The 22227-nt window shown below is 40.3% G+C and overlaps 1 protein-coding gene across 5 annotated transcripts in view; it reads right to left on the reverse strand.

Moving 5' to 3' along the window:
• PRRG1 (proline rich and Gla domain 1) overlaps positions 1–22227 on the reverse strand; it is a 35197-nt gene that overhangs the window by 12635 nt on the left and 335 nt on the right. For 3 of the 5 annotated variants that reach the window (XM_037377307.1, XM_037377304.1, XM_037377308.1), the window contains exons 2-3: positions 15503–15554; positions 3976–4025 (exon numbers count right to left, since the gene is read on the reverse strand). In XM_037377307.1, coding sequence (XP_037233204.1) covers positions 3976–4025; positions 15503–15554 — 102 coding nt within the window. Of the gene's footprint in view, positions 1–3975; positions 4026–10981; positions 11128–15502; positions 15555–16992; positions 19702–22227 lie in introns of those variants that run through there. The other 2 variants (XM_037377305.1, XM_037377306.1) reach the window with 2 other exon arrangements.

Below are 22227 nucleotides of genomic sequence, written 5' to 3' on the forward strand. Positions count from 1 at the left end.
CTCAAACTCCCTGATCCACTGATTTTTATAGTAATATTGCAGCAAATGGAACACTCCAAAATCCAGCGGACTGAATTACTGGAGAGGTACGTCTGCAGTGAATGATGCAGAAATTCTCCAGGTATTTCAGGTGAGGAAACAAGAAACAAGTCAATGCAACAGTGCTCTTGGGTTCTCACTACCAGCAAGGGGTGGTGGTGTAATTACTATGCCCTGCATTTGTTCATTTACAGCTAGTCTGGGACCACTGATGCTCTGAAGACACTCACTGTCTGCTGAAGGACAGAGACTAATCAGTTTAAGCAGTGACTTATCTGTAATTTTATATGAATCCGTTTGCTGCGGTTTTTTTTCCTTAATCATCTGGTTTTTAATTTGGAAATTTGAAAATTTTCAAAAAGGATGGCAGGAAGTCTAAAAAGATGATCACTTTTCTTTTGCTTTAGATAGATGTGGTGGCATCTTTCAGCAATGACGCTACTACCATAATTCAGCTGATCTACTTCATTTTGTTTAGTCTCTGTGGTATACTTTGTTATAAATCATTAGATAGTCGTCTTCCTTTTGCAAAGGATTAAATGAAGATTTGAAGATTAAGCTCCAAAACACCAGTCACGCCTATACCTGCAGCTGAATACACATGGTATGTACAAGCACCACACAAATTACACTATTCATGATGTTGCCAGAGGTTCAGTGCATACAACTCTACAACGGCACCTATCACAGTTTTGGTCTTCTACAGCACCACAGGTGAACACATGGGCACCTCCTACAGTGCAAATTCACTGACTAAATAACATAAACGTTAATATTCAAAAATTCTCTTCAGACAGGAAAGAACAAAAGGACGGCTTTTTTTCCATTTCTCACACAGTTCTCCTGACTTCCCCCAAGGCCTGAACAACTTGGTTTCTTTCAACACGCCTCAGTGATCACCTAAACATGATGAGCTGCAGGACTTGTCCACATCAGGAAGCCAGCATGCAGCCATGCATGGAGATAATACTGCCAGTGCTCTACCTACTTCACCAACTGCTGCGGCCGTTCCTGAAGTGGAACAAGCTACAGCCCAGGCTCTCTTAAGAGTGCCCATACGTGGAAGTCACCGAAGAGTAGCTAATGCACTATAAATCAAGTTTCCTTTCCTTCAGCAGATAAAACCTAGGGAATTTCATTTCACAGCCGGAATCCATCCCTGAGAAGAGCAACGAGAGAAACTATGACAGCTTTGTACTGATGCAGAGCGGAAAGAAATAAAGAGGAAAATGCAGGTAGCTGAAAATACCCTCATTTAAAGCTTTTGGCTCTCAGAAACAACATAGAAATCTTTGTTTCTGGATGCACTTTCCAATTCACCAAAGAAGCAAACTGAGAATGAAGGTTTAAAAGCTGGTGTGTTATGAAATATTGCATTTGATACACATCAAGATGAGTTTCTAGGTAATTGTTTAGTTTTCCAAAAAGAGCTAAGCACACGTTTCTGCTTCAAAAAGCATTGACAAAGAACAGCAGAACGTTAAAATAATTCAATATTCAAGAATGGCTAATATATGAGACTATCTAAACCCCCCAATTTTTTTATATAGCAATTCATATTCAGAAAGTCTCTCTCTCTCCTCACGTAATACAATACAGAAAAATGTAGAGGCAAAAAAGCTGTTGAGGAAAATAAACCACACTCTATATTAATTCTGAATGTATCTGACAAACAATGATCTATGATTAGTCCAGGCCAGGAATGGCTTTTGACCCTGCAGGGCTTGAAAAAATGAAGTATATTAATTTGTTTGTTTTGATTTGACATTTTTAAAGCTCTGCACACCCCAAGTGAATTTAAATCCTATTGAGAAGTCAATACAAAAGTAGCAAGGAAACATAAAAACATACACTGATCAAAGCAATCTTGATGGAGATACTGATTGGAATACAGTGATTTAATGAGAATCAGTCATTGCCTGATGAGTCCTATAAAGAGAGATAATGGAACCATACTGCAGAAAGCACTTTGACTTCTTAGTATTCCAAGACCATCATCATGTAGACATTCAGTTATAGTTGCATAGGAGTGTGTAAAAAAACCACTCTGTGTTGGATGCACACCTAGCCAAGCTACAGCGTGGCTGAATTTACTACAGCTGTTACTATGGAGCTGAAGATAATCAGGGAAGAATTGAATGTGGCAAGAATAAAGTAATGAAACAACATAAAACTTACTTTTTCACTTTGTGAAGAAAATTAACTAGCAAATACAAGATAAAGGAAAAATCAGAATTATGATTTTGGCTTTGTGTAAGATAGACACAAACACATAATCTGAAGTCTCTTTGTCTTCCCCAGTTTTTGTAGAATACAGATGAAGATGTACAATTACCAAATTTAATGCATTTGAATACATGTTTATTTTTTGGACATGCTTGGGCTCTCTCTGTATGTAACTGTAACACTTGGCTTTTAGCAAGTTTTTATGCATCAGAAAGCTGCAAAGAAAATAATTCCAAAGTCTTAGTTTCACTTACTATTATTGAAGAGTAATATAGTCAGATCAATCTATTACACAACCTCTGGAAAATCTGTGTGCTATCATAATAGTGAACAGGTACTCTAGCAAGGTGAAATTTAATCAGAATCAGAAAGAGACAGGCAAGGTCACGAGAGAGTAAATATGTCTCAGCCTGCAAGCTGAAGCTGTCACAGGCGAAGCAAATAGGTTTCAGGGAGTAGCAGCGTGGGAGAAGTATCCTGAGACACAGCAGTATTGCTGAAGCAAAGCTCAGGGTATCCTGGACTCCAAAACCAGCTCTATTAAGACCATTGTTGAGGCTTCATTTTCCTGACACCTTACCAACACCCAAGTGGATGAAAACCATGACAACATACTAGAAATAAACATTTAATTTTAAATTCAAAGCTGCAGCTACTGATAAATTTGAAACTTTCTGTAGGTGATCATAACAAAAATATTTGGTTTGCATAGGGCAGAAGGGAGAAAAATTATTTGAGTGTTTACTTACAAAACAGAACGTGTCTTCTGCTCTGAGATATTGGAGTTACTGGGACAAGCTTAAGAACAGTTAAAAGTACTAAAGACTAGAAATTCTGCTCCGTGGTCTTTATTCTGCAGCTAGCTTTCAAAGGTCCACAAATGAGTCTGTGATTATTATTACGGTCTGCATATAATACCTCTGTCAGAACAGTAGTATGATTCCACTTCAGTTTAGTGTGGGCAAAGACCTGCATCTGTATTGGCCCTGGCTGAGCCCCACAGCAGCCCTCACGGTGCTGTGCTTGTGTTGGTAGCCAGGAAGGTGGTGATAACACACCAGTGGTTTGGCTGCTGCTGAGCGGTGCCAGCACAGCGTCAGGCCTGGCTCTCCAGCATTCCCTGTGACTCACCAGTAGGCCAGGGGTGGCAAGATCTTGGGAGGCAACATAGCCAGGACAGCTGACCCAAAATGACCAAAGGGATATTCCATACCATATGATGTCTGCTTAGATATAAAAGCTAAGAGAAAAGAGGAGGAAGGCAGGGGGCATTTGTTATTTATTCATTTGTCTTCTGGAGCAACTGCTATGTGTACTGAAGCCCTGCTTCCCAGGAAGTGGCCATACATCACCAGCTGATGGGAAGCAGAGAATAACACCTTTTGTCTTCCTTTGTGTCCATGCATGGCCTTTGCTATTGCTTTATTAAACTGTCTTTATCTTGATGCACAAGTTTTTTCCACCTTATTTTCTCCTTGCTTGTCCTGCTGACAAAGGGAATGATAGAGTGGCTTGGCGGGCACCTGGCATCCAGCCAAGGTCAACCCACCACAGCACCATATGTAACACCAAAACCAGTTCAATAGAAGAGGACATTTTTCATGCAAACAGACTGGGATTTTGAGCAGAAGACAGTTTTGAGGTGTGTTAATTCCCACTTCATAGGGAATAATAAAGAACGTACACTTATCACTAAGTTAACAAACTTACCACTATCCATGATGATTACTGTTGAGGCAGGGAACTTGCAAATACCAATTCTGTAAACAAAAAAAGAAATATTCTGTTGAGTTTTTGAATTATGATGAGCTCGGAAAAGCTTCTCTCGATTCCCAAATATTGTTACAAATACATCAGTGTTGGAAATTCTGTGATCAACATTAATCCCTCTTTCGAGTTGTACTACTACTGCATGCAGGCTAATTTCAGTAGTATAGGAATGCTATCCAAAAAGAGCTAACACTTGCGAAATGGTGAACGCTTTAACCTTTTTCAAAGCTTTCCATATTTAGAATACGCAAAAATGCTAATATATAGTAGAAGGTGTGTATCATTTTAAACAAATCCACAAGCTCTGTTTTACCTAATTGAATTTGAAAGGCATTACATTCTCCACTGTAATTATTTATACCTCATCTAAGACTTAAATTCACTCTGCAGAGATTGTCAAGTCAACTTATTATCTTTAGTATATGGATCAGAGTTTTTGAGATCAGAATGAACACATGCAAATTCATTGAGAGTCTGCTAGTGATTAAAACAGGATGCCTGCATAAAGTTCAAGGGCAGAACAAGACCTGTGATTTGGCAAAAGAACTTGCAATAGATGAGAGGATCCCAACCTGTCCTACAAGAATTTACATGTACTTTATACCTCATCTTGGAAACAGAATAGACAAGAGATGCTCCCAGTCAAGAAAGTGCCTGAAGCTCATTGCACCAACCAGAGAGAGAGCCAACAAGAACTGCATTTGAAAGCAGCAACAGTAGTTTGAGGGACTGTTTTCAGTTTCTTGGAGTCTTTGATAGTATGGGAAAAGTTAAGGAAACAAAAGCTTTCAGCAAAGTTTAAGAAAGGTACAGCTGTTTACCCAAGTTGGTAGAACACCATGAGGTTAAGGGGTTTTATACTAATAAATTACCTACTCCTAAAGGTTAGCATTATTTCTACTTGTTTAGTTCTACTTCAGAGGCCAGGTTACACATCAAGGTATCGTACCATACTACTGTCCTCCCTTCCCCCTCCATAAACCCAATACCTCACCAAACCTCTCTGTAAAAAAGCGATAGTTATGCACAATGGTTGGGCATAGCTGCTGTAACAAAGTGGGAAAGTTAACTCTTCCGGCCTGGCCCACCCAACACTGTAATTCATCATGCAAGAACAGACTGCAGTACTTGTAAGGACTGCTGCCAAAGTGAATGGAGCTCTATAAAGACATCCCAGTCTGCTAACAAAATTGTAGGGTGGGGACAACAAGACATGTGGGATGGAGACTAAACTGATTTTAAACCAAGTTCACCAAATTATCAAGAGCAGCCCTGAGGAGAAAGACATGGGAGTGTTGGTTGATGAGAAGCTCAACGTGGCCTGACAATGTGTGCCTGCGCTCCAGAAAGGCAACCGTACCCTGGGCTGCATCAAAAGAAGCACGGCCAGCAGGTCGAGGGAAGGGATTCTCCCCCTCTGCTCTCATGAGACCCCACCTGGAGTACTGCATTCAGCTGTGGAGCCCCCAACATCAGAAGGACATGGACCTGTTGGAGAGAGTCCAGAGGAAGGCCAGGAAGATGCTCAGAGGGCTGCAGCACCTCTCCTATGAAGACAGGCTGAGAGAGGTGGGGTTGTTCAGCCTGGAGAAGAGAAGGTTCTGGGGACACCTCACAGCAGCCTTCCAGTGCCTGAAGGGGCTACAGGACTTTTTACAAGGGCATGTAGTGACAGGACAAGGGGAGATGGCTTTGAACTGGAAGAGGGTTGATTTATATTAGCTGTAAGGAAGAGATTCTTCACTGTGAGGGTGGTGAGACAGGGGCACAGGTTGCCCAGAGCAGCTGTGGGCACTCCATCCCTGGCAGTGCTCCAGGCCAGGCTGGATGGGGCTTTGAGCAACCTGGTCTGGTGGAAGGTGTCCCTGCCCACGGCAGGGGGGTTGGAACTGGATGAACTTTAAGGTCCCTTCCAACCCAAACCATTCTATGGTATCTCTGTAATGGCAAATGAATGTGAATAAACCAGCAGACATTAAAGCACCTTAAATGTCATCACCTTAGCGTTTAGCTTTTCATTACTAAGTATTGTAGGGTAATAGAAACAGAAGGTGTAAAATAATTATTCAGAATATATATAACCTCTTTTAACAGCCTGAATTTTTCCTAGCAGACTACACAAAGACAAAACTGCCTTTGCCACTTGCTGCTTGAATAAAATTAGTGTAATTTTCTGGGTAGTCACATTGTTAAAACCCAAATATTTGTGCTGAAGAAATTGCTAAGCTTTTAATAATTCAGTCTGCAATATTTTACCCTTTTAACAAATAATCTGGGATGTCAACCACAACTATAACAACAACAAAAGGAAAGCAGAACACATGCCCCCCCCGAGTCACAACTACATGTCTCTGCCTACTGGGAAGTGTGGTGGAAACACAGGGACTACTGTGCCTGCTACATGATGTCTTCTACCAGAAACAGTGTGATACTGCCTAGGCATGCAGTGCTGCCTTGGCATCTGGCCCTAGCTGCTTGGTACAACATGATCTTTGGGAATGAACATCAGAATACTGACATACACAGCTTGGGAAATTGGGAAAAACACATGGTGGAGAAGAAAAAAAAAACACACACAGAAAGAAAAAAATTTACTTTCTTCAGTGGGAATTGAGATAAGTATATTATGAGCTGGTGACAAAATAAAGACCTACTGAATCAGCAAAACAGAAATTACATTTCTCTTTACCCTTCCTTCATTATAAAAGGAACAAGCATGCTCTTCTCCAGGAAACGTCAAATACAGCTTTCCAGTGGCTGTGGTGCAGAAACTTCCTTTCAACAATCTACATTAGATTCTTACAGCAATTACAAGTACTTAAGAGTTCTCTGGAACGAATTATGTCCATTTTCCTACAAACTCTCCTGCTGTCCCTCTCAGTATCTCCCCAAACTTCTTCATTTCCAAGCTCCCACAAAACATACCTAGCTTCCTGGCTATGACACCCAAATACCTACCAGGCAGGAGGTTGATTGATGACACAGACAATGGTTGCCCTACTACTACATGGACATTACACTCACAGAACAGACTCCCACTTGCAGAGGAACCACTTGGGTCTTTGCCCTCCACTTAATTGCCCCTTCCCCTAAAGGGAAGGAGCTTAACTGTATTTTAGTCCTCTACTCTCTAAGTCTTGGTTCAAATTGACTAAATAGTTCAGTGGTTGTTTGGAAGAAGGGATTGAACACAGACTAGTATATAAACCTTTTTTACCTTCATAAACCAGCTAAAAACTGAAGAGGGCTGGCAACACTACAGGGACATTTTGACTTGCTACTGACTCATGTATTCCTCTACGCAACTCTTTAATTTAGTTTCCTGGTTTTAAGTCTTCATGAACCTTACTGAAGACCAGGATAGTCCTGTGGTGTGAGCACAACATTTTTCATATATATACACAAATGCAAGAACAAAAAGACACCCATAGATAGTATCTTACTAGTAACACCAATGTTTATTGTTTCAGGAATCCCTCTTCAAACTATCTTCTGTATCTTACCCCTTCCACATCCTCCAAGAGGTCATACATCACCTTAGATTTGCTTGTGGAAAAAGGGGCAACATGGTGGACAGCATGGGTAACACTACAGCCAAACTAAGTGTCAAATTCTGAGTTCAATGGCAAGCTGATGTACCTGACCAACAGCTGATCTTTTCTGACTGCCTACTTGGCGTTCAGTAAAATGGTAGAAAACCAAACAAAACTAAAACAATCAACCGTCCTCTTCTAGTAGAAAACATAATGACTCAATGAGCTCTAAAACATAAGAGGCAGAAAAGGAGATGTACCAACAAGGCCCATGCTACTTACCAGCAATGTGCTCAGCAGTACCAAAGGGCTGTAGCCCTTTTACTGAGGAGAAACATTTTCAAAGAAAATTTAAGGAACTAATAATGAAGTAACAAATCAAGCTGTACCTTTCTTTCCACAACTAACCTAAATATTTTTTCCTCAGTCCTGAAAGCGCCCAGACCTTACATGAACTATGTATAAGCACAAAGCATACAATACTTTTTATACACAACTCCAAAGCTGGTAATCATATTCTTAGCAGCGCAGGGTATCCCTTAAATTGGGAAAGTAATTTTACAGTATTAAAAGTTCTTGGCTCAAGACAGTATTTCTGCAAAACTTTGTTGCACTTGTTAAGATAACCATACTTGTTTGACAGGTACACCTATTCTGGGTACATTTCCTGACTACAAGTTTAATGCAAACTCCTGTGCAGCACATGCCATTAAAGGGCACACAAGTCCAAACTGCCTTTGCTATTCTCACTCACTGACTGTCATGTATTCTAGGGAGACAGAACATCAAGAACAAAGCAAGTCCTTAAGGGAAGGGATTACAAAGAGAAGGGAAAATAAGGATAGGGTAAAGCAGCAACAGTATTTTCCCTCACTCATGTTTTCTGTTGCTGCATTAACAGACACTTAAACACTGCAAGGCCTTCATGCTCTCCCCACAAATGGCCAGGGATGGTCATTACAGTACCCAGGCAGGGAAAAGGGAAATGCCTTTTTTTGTTCTGCAATACAACTCTAACAAGGGATACAGGTGTTTAATTTTAGCTTTGTAATCTGTACAATTAATGAGACCACCAGGATGTAATTTACCACAAAGAGCTACACAATTTTTTAATGTTATAAATATTCAGGTTATTCTGAAGCTTTTTATGAAAGCAGGTACCTTCAAGGGACACCAACTAAAACATCATTAGATGTTCAGTCTAAAAATAAACATTCCTTTCCTAGACTCTAGCCCTACACCAGGTGCAATGCAACAACTGAAACACTCCTGTGGGAGGTTTGTTTAGAAGAAAAATGAAAACATTAAATAATTACACAGGAACACAGATGATAGCTATCTGACTGCCGTTTATTCAAAACGTGTTATATGCCTACCTAAAAATTCCAGTCCCACCACATGCATCTTTCACATCCTTGAAAAAAAAAATTACAGAAGACTACAATTTTACTTATTATAACCTGTTTCAAATGACATTTATTCCCAGGAACAGTGCACAAAAGAATTTACATGAATTCTGAACAGGTAGTCCATAGTTTAAGGACATGGGAGAAGCCTGTATTTATTAAGTTTGGTTTCTTGCAACAGCAAGGTTGTCCAGGGAATTTGGGTGGGAATAAAGAGGGATGGAATACTTTCAAAACTACTCAACAAGGTCACAAAAGATTTGTCCTACCTAAGACTACACAGGACAAGGACAAGAGTTAAATAGAGAACTGAAAAAAACCCTCTGCTTCATAGAGGCTATCCAATCATAGCATTATGAAACATTATCATTAATTTTGCAACACTGACATGAAACCACAGACCATTTTACTAAGAGAAATCTGTACTTAGCAGGCTGCCATTACGTCTTAAAACCAATAAAATACAGAATTACTTACAGAGCTAGCACGCCGCGTACAATTCTCGAACACTGCCCTGTTCACAGAGAGAAGCTGGTTCCTCAGGACTGCAGCCAGACAAAACTTAAGCTGGCCGAGACTGAAGTCCAGGCTTCTGCCTCAATTTCATTACCCCTTCATTACTTAGCATTCTTTGTTGTTTTAGAACTGTGACACTATTTGAGCTGGTTATTCTCTGGTTACTTCCAGGCTCCCCTACTTCAAAGAGGGAGTTGCCATAAGCAATCTGTTCCTTCCCCTCCCCTTCAAAACTGAACAAGAACAATCTCCTGATACATGTTCTGGTGGTGAGTAGGCCATCTGGGAGGAGGAGTAATCATCTCCCTTTGGCAAGGGAGGATTTTGGTGGGTTTCATGGTTTTGAAGTGCACGGGGACCCTATGGGGCAGTTCCTGGGAGGCATAACTGAACACTTGTGTAACATCTGTATTGAAACTAGAATTACACAAATCCTCAAGACCATGGCCTTTCTGAGCAGCCTACACAGCAGCATTTCAGACACCTCTGACTTCTTGTAAGCTGCTGTTAAAAGGTATTGCTTTAGGTTAGACAGTATCGCTGTACTTTGGGAATTCAAATTTGGAATATTTCATTTGATAATCCATTAAGCATTGACATAACAGTAACCAATCCTTCTCCTCCTTTTTCATGTGGGAACAGTGAACAATTACATAAAGCCTTTCACAACAGGATGTGTTCTTATCCTGATTTTGTCTGGACACAAAACTAACGATACTGTATTACTTATCCATTCTACTTTCTGTGTTCCTGCTCCCCAATACCTGTTAACTAAATCTGACACTGAGATTTCGTCTTCTGTACTACCATAAGTCTTCCGCAAAAATCAATGACCAAGAAGAACAGAGAAAACCCACTAACGTTCTCCACTGAAGTAAAGACACTGTTTAGCAATTGTAGTGGTATCGCAGGAAGCATGGTGCCTTTGGCAGCTGTAAATCATTATCCATTTTTGTTGGCAGAATGTAGGTAGTCAGAATGCATACACCATGCTCAAGACCAACCACAGCCTTTGCAAGCTGGTAAGTCAAACAAAAATGAAGAAATGAAAATAGGGAAAGAGCACAGTCACCATGTAAAGGATGTCAGAACAGTCTGGTGATTAGGGTTAGCAACTAGGTCACAAGAATAAGCATGTTAGAGAGGGGAGGAGAACTCAGATTAATAAAGTAGGAAAGGGCAAAAAAGTAACAGAAACAGAAAAACAGCTTCGTTATAGCTCTGGTGCTTGCCGATCTAATTACTGTTTAATTGTCAGCTTCTAAATCAAACTTAAGTTGTCAACCACTTTGATATTATCTATTCTAACTTAGGCTTGAATGGCTGGACTCTATCTAAAGCAAGTACAGCACTCATGAATAATCACCTCTAAGTGCATTATATTTAACTCTATCCATGACTATACTCGCATTGGCCAGGAATGCAGAGCAATAGCAGTGAGTCTGAAGAACAAAAGCGTTAGTGCTGAGGACACAACTTTAACACACATACCGAGAATTCTACTTTGGGGTAGCTCTAATCCGATCCCTGAGCTGACCACTGTGCGGCAGTAGGAGTGCAACAGGTATGCTCTTGGAGCGTATCTTCCAGTTTACTTCCATCCAAAAGTAATTCAGTCTGCACGCTTTGAAATGATTCTGCAACACAAATCAAAGCACAGTAGGTGCTGACAGTTGGCAGTTTTGCTTCCAAAGCATAGTCCTAATCGAACCAAAATGCTACTGCACATACGCTCGAGACATACCGTATAGACTACGTTCAAAGTAGTAGAGAAACTGTGAGGAAGGAAGCTCTGGATAAATGATTCCTCAGCAAAGAAACAAAGGTTGTTACAGGGTGACAGTGATTTCCTGTGGAGCTACAAAATTACTTTGACAAAGTGACAAAAACAGAGTTAACATGAGCCTCTCCCTCAAGCAAAAAAACAAACCAAACAAACAAAAAAACCCAACCCAGAAACAAAAAACCTCGCGACAGTGAAAGAAATTTCTGAAGCAGTCTGTTTCCTTGTCTCCTGTCTTCAAATGTTGTGTTCTTACTGTGGCAATCAAATACTGCTAATACACATGACACCAAAGGGCCTAATCTAAGACCTAAAAACCTGAAATCACAGAGTGCTTGCTCAGAAACACCAGAAAAAAACCCGTATCTATCTAATTTGGGAACTAGGAGACAACCTAGTTGTCCCTTACTTCCCCCAGAAAACTCCACAAACAAAAAAGCACATTCTCCCCGAACACGCACCCAAAGAATGGAAACCTTGCAATTACAGACTACAAAATTAACATCCAGTTTATGATCACCTTTATCAATATTTTCAGTAACTTCCTCTCAAAAATGTCACCAGCTTTTAAATAACAGAAAGTCAACACACAATAAGCCACAGAAACTACATTACGATCCTTATGCCTTGCATTTACAGGTGGCTGAAGTTTTAAATAATGCATTGATAAATTCTTGTATTATACTAGCAAAGTGACAGCTGCTTATTCAACAGCAATCACGTATTTTTAAAAAAATGCATAGTAAGATAAACCAATCAATGCACCTGCTAGCTCTTTTCAAGAAAAAAAAAAAACACACCCATAAACTGTATCAGAATTGCTATGGACTGTTTTCTTCATAGCATGTTTTCACTCACAGCCTCCCTAAATTTGAAGAAGCTTTGAATGTGCATTCATTTTATTTTCCTCCCCTATTTTGTCCCCGTTTTCATACAAATGAAACGTTTGTATATGTCTTGTAAATTAGGAACAAGCCAACTCTCATTTTGCAGTTCAGACCATCTTCTGATGCCTTACAGACAAATTGAGGAACTTTTACTCAGAAGCTCTCAACTACAGTTGGAAACTGGATTGTACATGGATTAAAAATTACACGCTGCTTTTATTTGAAAAAAAAAAAGAAAAAGAAAGGAAAAAATCCTTTGTGTTTAAATAATCACTGTATAACAAATGACTCAGTTCAGAGAAGGCAGATATTTAGCTGATCTAAGCTGATCATCAGCTGATCACAGTCTGTCTGGCTAAGTTGGTCTTTTGACTATATACCTCGTGACCAGAGGAGAGAAGATAAACACATCACAGTTAAGTATTTTTTCTCGTAACATGAGAAACAGGAAGGTACCTACTGACCTAAGCTGACCTAGATGTAAATAAAAGGACCTGAATTTTTGCATAGTGCCCAAGTTACAGAACTTGGTGCTGTTTAGGACAAAAGTAGAAATAGGTTTAAAAAACAGAAAGGAAATCAATAGATGAGGGAGAGGTAATTAATGTAACATGATTCTCCAGATGTATCCTCTACCCCATATAGTTTCCAATCTACTGATAACCATGACTTCACTGGGGAAGGCTCACTGTCCATGCTCTGCTCTAAGACTCTTCCCTGTATCATCTCCTGCCAGCTGCTGGCACAACACACAATGCCAGGCTGACCTTTTGGTATAGCAGGTCTGACACGTTCTCCAGTATGCTAGAACGGCCAGCCACTTACCTTCCAACAATGCTAAAATGGCTAACCATTTAGCTTCTAACAACCTTCACATTGTTAATACCTAGTTTAGCATATTCTACAGTTTGTGGCCATACATAATTTTCAAGAAGTTTCAATCATTTGCTAGAAGTTCAGGAGCCATCTGACCTTCAGATTTTAGTATACACAATTTTTCAAAGAAAGTATACACATACAAGACACCACATACACCTTTTCTTTTCATACTGGCTATGAAAGGTGGGAAGCAGTCCAGTGCCCAGTATGGATGAATAACTATATCTAGTTCCTCTCCAAAGTGTTTTAAAATTGGATTAGGACCAGAGGAGTAAGTACTAGCACATAACATAGAATTGATAGATGGCAAGTGGTCTCTTTCATGAATTCTACTCACTGTCTACAATCCCCCTTTTTCATTCGGCTCTGGATCTCCCCTCTGCTCCCAAATCAAAACACCAAAACACTCACCATAAGTAGAAAGTACACTGTAACAGTGCTGTCTGCCTTTTGAAAGTATTTATGGGTCAGGTAAGGGAGGGGAAAAAACAAAAGGAAAAAAAGAAAAAAAAAAGAAAGAGTACTACTTTTACTTTAGGTTAGACCTCTCTAGGCACGAGACAGATGGGCCAAGCAACAGTACCTGGGCACAATCCATTCACAAGAACATAATTTCATTGCAGGTACAGTGTTTGTCCACTCTGAAAAGATCACAAGATCAAAGCTAAAAATACGCTGATTTTCCTGCTTTGAAACTCTTACAGGTATTTTCTTCCCCAACACACCTTACAAAGCAAAAACATGACCCAAATGTCACCAATAATACCTTTATGGATCTTCCAATAACACAAACTGGCTGTACAAAATCCAGCCTCCACTGTTTCAGTCTGTATTGGGTAATTTAAGGCTCCCCTTTTCACAGAAAAAAAATAATGACCTGACAGTTCTATACATTTGAAAAAGATCATCCTCAACTCACTGAAGTCTTTCTTGAAATTGTTACAATATTGTGAAGTGTAGAGAGCAATAGTTATTAAAAAAAATATATATATCAAATCAGTTTCCCTCTAAACTACCAGTGTTTTTCAAGCAACTATTATCCCCAAAATATTCTAGATCTCAGAATGTGCATTTTTGTAACCAAAAGAAACCTGGATAATTTCACATTGGCATCTTTGTTTTGCATGCAATAATTTTATAACAAACATAAGCCTATTACTTCATAAAGTTTATTTAGCTTTTCTGTGATGAGGCAAAGGTGAGGCAAATATTCTGCTCTGCACAGAAACTGGAGTTAGCCCTTGTTTGGGAAGCCAATGACTTACACCTCATTTAATTTAGAAAAATTAGTCAGAAAACAGTAAGAAGTAATTTCTTTGTGAAGTGCTAAACAAAGCTAGAGAAATGTGCAAACAAATCCTTCTCTTCCAAATATTTACGCGTTGTCAGCATGTTTTAATACAAGTTTCCACCCTGCCTGTTCTTCCCTGAAGCAAGGCACGTGACAGCATTTCAGAGCATGTTTTAATGGGATTTTCCAGTCAACCAAAAATCAAATTGCACAGAAGTGACAGAAGAGTCATAAATATGTATTTCATCTTATTGAATTATATGGTAACTAGGTAAAAGATAATGAGGCACAACCTCTTCAAAGATTTTTAGGAAGTTTTCTGTTACACTGGGAAACTGCATAAAGAGTGCAGAAAAGAGCACAGAGAAAGATGTACGCCACCAGAATCCCCAGAAGAGCTGCAGTCATACTCCTTAGTAAAACAGAAGGGTAAACAGCCCTACAAACAAGGAAAAAAAACCCAAGATTTTTTAAAAATACTGCTATTTCCCTCTCTCAACACCCATGCTCATCTTCCCCTCGCATCAGCTTTACCCAAATTTCGAAATACATTAAGATGCACTCATTATGGCTGCCTTTTACAGCATTACACTTGATTTTTTCTAAGTAGGAATTGAACAAACTTATGCAGAAAAGTACTCCAGCTGATCTGTATGTTTGCAGTATAGTAAAACATGATGTTCTGGCTTCAGCCTTAAAGAGGAATCAAGGAATTTCTCATTCCTTCCCACCACCACTACGCACCCTTTACTGGGCATTAGAACCCCTGATGTGGGCTGATGGGAGTTCTGAGCTCTGCACTACAATTTCACACCCCTCCCGCTGACATCAATCTCCTGCCCTACCCCTTTGCTCTCGAATCCAACAATTTTACTCATCGGTCCCTTCTAACCAACTACTACAGAACAGCAGAAGCCTTAAATTCATGGAAGTTTTCCTAAAGAAAGCACACTAGTATACAGGATGGAGGCATTCTGAACATTGTAACATGAGAAAAAACTGGAAGACAAATTAATGTCTAATTAAAATGTGTCATTTCTGAAGCAATAATTACCACAATAAAGCTTTAAGTTACAGCTTGTAACTGATCAATCACACAGCATAAATCCATATGAAAAGAAGCTGCACGAGTTTCAGCAGTCACAAAACTACCAGTATAAACACATACTTATGAAGTTTTCCACAATTTACAGCACTGTGAAAACACTAGATAATCTGTTCTGCCTGTGAGTAGGAAGCACAAAAAACTATGTCACAAAACAATTCAGAAGGATTTAAGCTTTAGAAATCAGTTTTAAAAGATCCAAGGCAAGAAAAATTTTACATATATTGAGTTCCTAACACTGACGTGCCAAATTAATGTGTCAAATTCATGTGCAATTAATTGTAACTGAAGATATAATTTATCTTAGTTGTGTCAAAAGCATACACAGAATTAAAATAAAGTTATTTTTTGAAAACTTCATTCACATCTGAAAGATCCTCTACAGGATCTAACATGGCTAAGATGGGAACAATTTAAAAGATTTAAAGGGTGTCCCTTACCCCCAGGAATGCAGCACCTCAAGAATGTGAAAGAGGAGAGGCATCTTCCAATACAAACACAGATATCACTGATACTTTTTAAATCTGGTAATTCTGTTGTATTCATTTATATATTAATACATTGCAGAAGTCATTGGAGAACCTTCCTAGACATGCTGTCCACCAACAGGTGTATCTCTACCTTTTATATTTCTGGTATAGATCACTTCATCCCCACAAAATATTCATAGAACCATATTGCAGCCCAGGTTGGGGGAACCTTAAAAGATTGTCTGGTCCAACTTTTCATGGGAAAGGGAGCCCAGATGAGGTTATCTAGCACGCTGTCCATTCACATCACGAAAACCCTCCAGTGATGGGGACTTCACCATGTCCCTGCAGGGGTTGTTCCACTGAATGACTGTTCCCACTGTAAAAAAATGTATTTCTTACATTGAGATGAAAACTTTGATCAAACCTTTGCCAAGAGTTCCTAAAGAATGGTCACAGTGAAAGTGCTTTGATATTTCAGTTTTTCTGAGATAACTGCAGATCTGATGATCTTGCAGTTGGGCACAAGTTTACGGTTCATCTTAAGTGTCCTCTCCATAAAAGGTGAGTTTGTTCACCTTTCTTCTGAGTTTGATCCCAAGATCTGTTCACCAGGTTCTTGGCCCTCTTGAGGGACTTCCTCATACCTTCCCCCTTGAGCAGTTTGCTGCTGTTCTTCAAAGAAGCCAGCAGAAAAAGATACTGATACGCTGCTGCTTCACTGGTAGTTTCAGTCAGCACTTAAAGCAATCCCAGCTAAAGCTGCTGTCTGAGTCCGAGTAGGTAGGTAGTCCCTCACACACAGCCACGTAGTCCCACTCCCTCCCTTGAGGCAATACAAGGTCTGGCTGGTAGCTCCCAAGGCCAGCCAGAGGTAGCCCAGTGGAAAGCCTTTTGTGTGCGTGTGTCAGTATGCTTGTTTTAGTTTGACTGGTTTAATTTTAAAACAAATCAGCTTCCCGGTTCATTGACTGCACAGCATTAAGTGTGCTAGTGCCCGCACAAGGGAACAGTCAAAATGCAAAACCTAGCAAGGATGGAGGGGAAAAGCAGGAACTCTTGCTTTCAGCCAGCAGGACAAGCTTACATCAGTTAAGCTGCTTTCAAAGCCACACACTCAAGAAGCCATGACTTTACTTTGCTGCTGCCCACAGCTCTGATAACCAATAGTAGCAAACAGAAAGTAGTACAGTGAGTCCATTTCATTACTGGTACTCGGAACTGCTCAGCAGTAGTGAAATAAAACATCACGAGCTGTGCTAATTTCAGCTGCCACAGGGGAAATCTACAGGAAGACAGGCAAGAGAGTTAGCTAATAATTCTGCTATTGAGACTTCATTCAACCCTTCCCCATAGCCACAAGAATGAAGACCAGGGACAGAAAGATGAACAGAAAATTGCTTATCCTCCCAGCTTTATTTAGCAAATAGTTTGAAGAGTAATACTCTGCCGATAAAAGCTGGAGAATACACACAACGTCAGTAAATATCACACTGATAAACCTGGAGGCACAGGCAGGTGCAAAAGTTCTCATCTGATGAAGTCACTGTTTCTGAATTTTCCTGGTAGCATTCCCCTAAACTGCCTTACACCAGCGAGCTAACAAATTCACACTTTTTGAGCCAAAAAGGAATCTTTCTTCTATGCCTAGTAGCAAACATTTACCTAGTAGTAAATGGCTGTATTTAGTTTAGACAGGTATATTAAACAGTTAATTTAGCAATATGGATTTAATAAGGAATCACTGTAAAGTGACTCTTGAAACCAGTCTGTGGCATTCATTCTTATACTACAGGAAAATAATGAGTTCAGCAAAACAGGACCATCCAGAATTACAGCAATAGAGTATAACAACTTGGCATAAACAAAAAAAATCTTACCTACCCTAGAGTCTTGGCAAACATAGAAGTTCTGCAGTTTTAGGCAACAAAATGAATACTTCACCAGGATTAAGAAGTTTTATCTGCGATGAACTATTCCAACACTAACTCTCACACAGTCTCTTTCTGGAATTCAGTCTCACTTCATCTGACCACTGTTGGAGTAATCATATTGGTGCAGACTGAGCATTACATTGAAAATCTGAAAGTATGTTGAACGGCTGATCTTAAAACGAGATGCCAACTTTCAAAAGTCATTTCAGAAGCAACATGAGAAGTTGATTCAAACGCTTTGAAAGTAACACTCCACTGAGTAGGTACACAGCACAATGTAATGTGTAAAATGAGAGCAATCGATCTCAGACTTTCAAGGTGCAATTGCAGGATAGTCTGTTTCTCCCCCATGGTAAAGACACCTACTTTAAAAAAAAAAAAAATTAATTACACAAAGCAGCATTCTTAGTTTGAAAACAGGTAACACTTCTTGTGCTACTATATTGTCCAGGAGTCTTAGCTAGCCCTGAATGCTAACTCCTATATGTTGGGCTGTGCAAATATGTTTTTTTGTCTGAACTTACACATCTGAACAGATGCCAAACTTTTATAAAATGTGAAAGATATTTTACATAATTATTATCTATCATTAAAAATAAGTGACAGCTTGAAATACACATAAAATAGCTTTCAACAAGTGTGTTTCCTTAGAAAGCCAAAACATACGGTGTGATTTTAGGTAGTTAGTATGGAATTTCTTTAACTTCCAGTATGAAGACAGGCTTTACTTTTGAAACGTAGCTATTTTAATAATAGTATTCAGCAACCTTGATTAAAACACAGATCACTTGATAATCAGTACCATCAAAACTGTTGGCAATAAGAGAATGGGCTAAGCATATTTCAGACCTCACAAATGTATATCAAGTTTTACTTAACTTTATCAGTACTTTATCTGTACTTTATCAGTACAGAAAACAAAGGTAAACAAGGAAAGGGCTGGGTATGGTCCGATTAGATTTCAAAAGGTCCAACAGTTACTGACATCTGAACTCAAACAAAAATAGCTAGCCTGAGAACGGATATTAGACATTAGGTCATTTAATCTACTCCCTTGTCAGTTCTGTATTGTTCTCTACTGAGCATTGCAAGTGCTTTTGTTTATAATGTGGAAGAGGAGAGGAAGCAAAGGATGGGGACGGGGGGAGAAAGTAGATTGTCTTTGGAAGCTGAAGAAAAAAACCCCAAAACCAAACATTAAAGAAACACGAGCCAGAGAAAGACAGCATCCTGGAAACACAGCTGATAGGAATTCATGAAAGCGCAAGACAAAAAGCAGCAGAGAAGTTCAGAACTGAGCAGAGAAACCGGAAGCAACAGCTCTCAACAGGACAGTGCACAAAAATAAAATTCTTGCCTATAGGAATCTGGTGTCATTTGTTGAATAAATGGGAAGAAACGAAGCATATAAGATTTATGGGATTAATGGAAGAGGGAAGTGGAGGGGCAAAATAGCTTAGGTTTTTCCCAGTACTCATACTGGGGGTAAGTGGTACCAACCACATCTCTTGTTCTGCTCATCCAGCTGCTTATAAGATCCAGGTAAGAGTCAAAAGTCAGACAGATTTATTTTTTTTTCCCAACTTGATTAATTCCATGATCCACATCACTAGATGGATATGTAAATGCTTACGCTATCACAAGTGAGTGAAGTCACAGAAACAGGCAGGACAAAATAATGGACAAGAGCATCATAGGAAGAGGGAGCTGTTTAAAATGACACGGCAAACCAAAACGGTTCGCAATCCTGTGGCCTAAAATAAGTTAGCACTGTCCTGAAGTGCATTTTATCCCTGCTTTTGCCACAGAATTGGTTCACGACTCTAGATAAATTATTTCAAAATACTGTTTCAAAGTGGACACTAAGTACATGCATTTTATTTTAGGTGTGCCTCTCCCAAAATGTGAGTGCTTGATTTGCACTTTTAGCATAAACTTAGACCAGATAGTCAATTTATTTGCACCTCTGCACTTAATATAAATCAGGACACTGAACTCAACACCCTGAAAAAAAACCCTATAACCTACCTGAACCAAATTTGATCTCCATAGTTTTATCTTTTATTCTTCATGTGGATTGGAAGGATGATTATTTCTTTGTCTTAGGAGAGCTCTCTCAGTTAAGGGGTGTCTCTGTGCGTGTGTTTGACAAGCACCAAGATATTAAAGTAATAAAACACAACAGAGGACACAAATTTATAATTCCATAGTCAAAGTAGAATTGGAACACAGATTGAGTCACGTTCAGAAAATAAGTCTTAATGTCACACAGCCAAAATAAAGAGAATAAGACCAAAATACTTCATCTCTTTAATATCTTGAGTATAGCAGGACTTTTTTATGCAACAAGGACGTTACTACTTAACAGAAACTGTAGCTCAACCTAAATGTATGAAGAGGCTGAATTAAAGCTAACTAAAAAAAAAAATCAGTCTCTTCTTCATTTGTGAGTGCTTGTGGAAATGACAATATAAGTATAGTTACTCTGCGTGTAACTATCCACTTCTAACAAAAGAAAACTGATGCCACCATATTAGAATCTCAACACGTGTCCGTGTTGTAACCAGATGCAATGCTTTGCAATTTCACCTTATACATTATCTTGCAGCACTAGTTGGATGCGGATTTCTGGATGAACTTGCATGAGAAAGGGATAATCCATATTTTGCCTGGTGATTTCCTGATATTAGCTAATTCCAAGAAAACAGAAATACTCAGGAATCCCAGGCTCTATCCTAATCTGTTTTGGAAAGCAAAATGTTCTTGTCTAAAAGGGAATGAAGTGAGATGGCTGAACAGATGAGTAAAATGTCTCACTCCGTTTCTGCGCAGTACTTCCGCAAAGGAAATCTCCATCCCCTCTTTTCTGGCTTCTAGTCTCACTCCCTGCTTCACCAAGAATTATTGCAAACTCACCCTTACTGGATATGTCTACTCAGACTGCTAGTCACTTCCCACACTTGTAAATCTCCCCCACAACCGCTTTATCAATGGCACTCCTTCTGTTCAACACAAGACCCAGAATGAGCAACGCTGCAGTTGCACAATCCCTTTACACAGGTGTGTGCGTGCCTATGTGTATACACACGGAAAAAAACCCAGTGCTTTTACATACACACCTCTTCATTTATATACCAAAAAGATACAATTCTTTCCCTCCCCATCACACACCTTTCTTGAGCTAGCAAAGGCATCCCTATGGCAATGCAGAGAACCAGACGTGAGTATTAACTAGGTTAATCAGAAAAAATGTTTAAAAGATTAGTGTGAATCAGTGGGTAATACTCTGTGCCACTTTACCCCACTGCTGTATAAACAACAGTGCCAGCACGGGGAGAAGACGGTACAGAAGGTAGTAACAAGCAGCAAGGCTGCAAAGAAAGCACAACTAGTTATTTTTTCTGTGCCAGCCTATAATAATAATAAATTTGAAATGCTGATTTTAATCTAGAGCATAACTGTCGCTCTTCTCTCCCCAGACTTATTTATGACAATGAGGTTATGAAAACTTGAGATTCTTTCAGGTGTCCTCATTTGCTTATAGTCCTCCCTTCACTCACTGGCTCCATTCCTCTTCATTTTGCTCCCAACAAAGCTAGCCACTGCTTGCTCTTTCACCCCTCACCCAATGTAGCATGCAATCCCAGCTTCAACTGCGATGACACTGAGGCTCCCTGCACCCCTCCTCTTCCCGGCGGATATGAATAAATTGTTCCCTTGTCAGTATTAAGCCTAGAAGAAGTCCATCCGTGAAGAATCAGGCTCACAGCCCCAATACACCTACCCACACTCAGCATCCTAAAGCTTCAGCTGCAGCAACTGCCCCGGCTACTGCAGATCTGATAGTCTGTGGGTGACGCTGCCAAAAGTGAAAAAAGTTCTAACAGGAATATAAAAGCCTCAGATGGTTGTGGTGTTACCTTGCGGGTTTGTGTTTGGTGGTGGTGCTTCTTAAAACTTAAGAGAAAAAATTATTAGCTGCCCATTTTGGAGACAACCACTAACCTCTTTCAAAGAGGAAACTCGGCAGCGCTTTTCCTTTGTTAAACACAGCCAAACCGTTTTCTTCCCTGGCTGAACTGCAAACGGCACCGAGCCCTTGGCAGAAGTTCCGGGGGCGGCGGGGCCGGGGGCGGCGGGGCCGGGAACGCTTCGCCCCGTCGCCGCTCCCGGGCCGGGCCGCCCCGCCGCGCGCAGCCCCGCGCGGGACCCGGCCGCACGCGCACCCGGCCCGGCAGCGCCGCGTGCCGCCCGCCCCCCGCGCGCCCCTCACGCGGCCGCTCCCCCGGCAGCCCCTCCCCTGCCCGGGGCACCCGCGGACCCCCGCCCGGGGGGGGGGGGGGGGGGGGGAGGGGGGCAGCCCCCGTCCCTGCGGGTGCTCCCCCAGG

The sequence above is a fragment of the Falco rusticolus genome, chromosome 2, assembly GCF_015220075.1.
Source record: "Falco rusticolus isolate bFalRus1 chromosome 2, bFalRus1.pri, whole genome shotgun sequence".
NCBI lineage: Eukaryota > Metazoa > Chordata > Aves > Falconiformes > Falconidae > Falco > Falco rusticolus.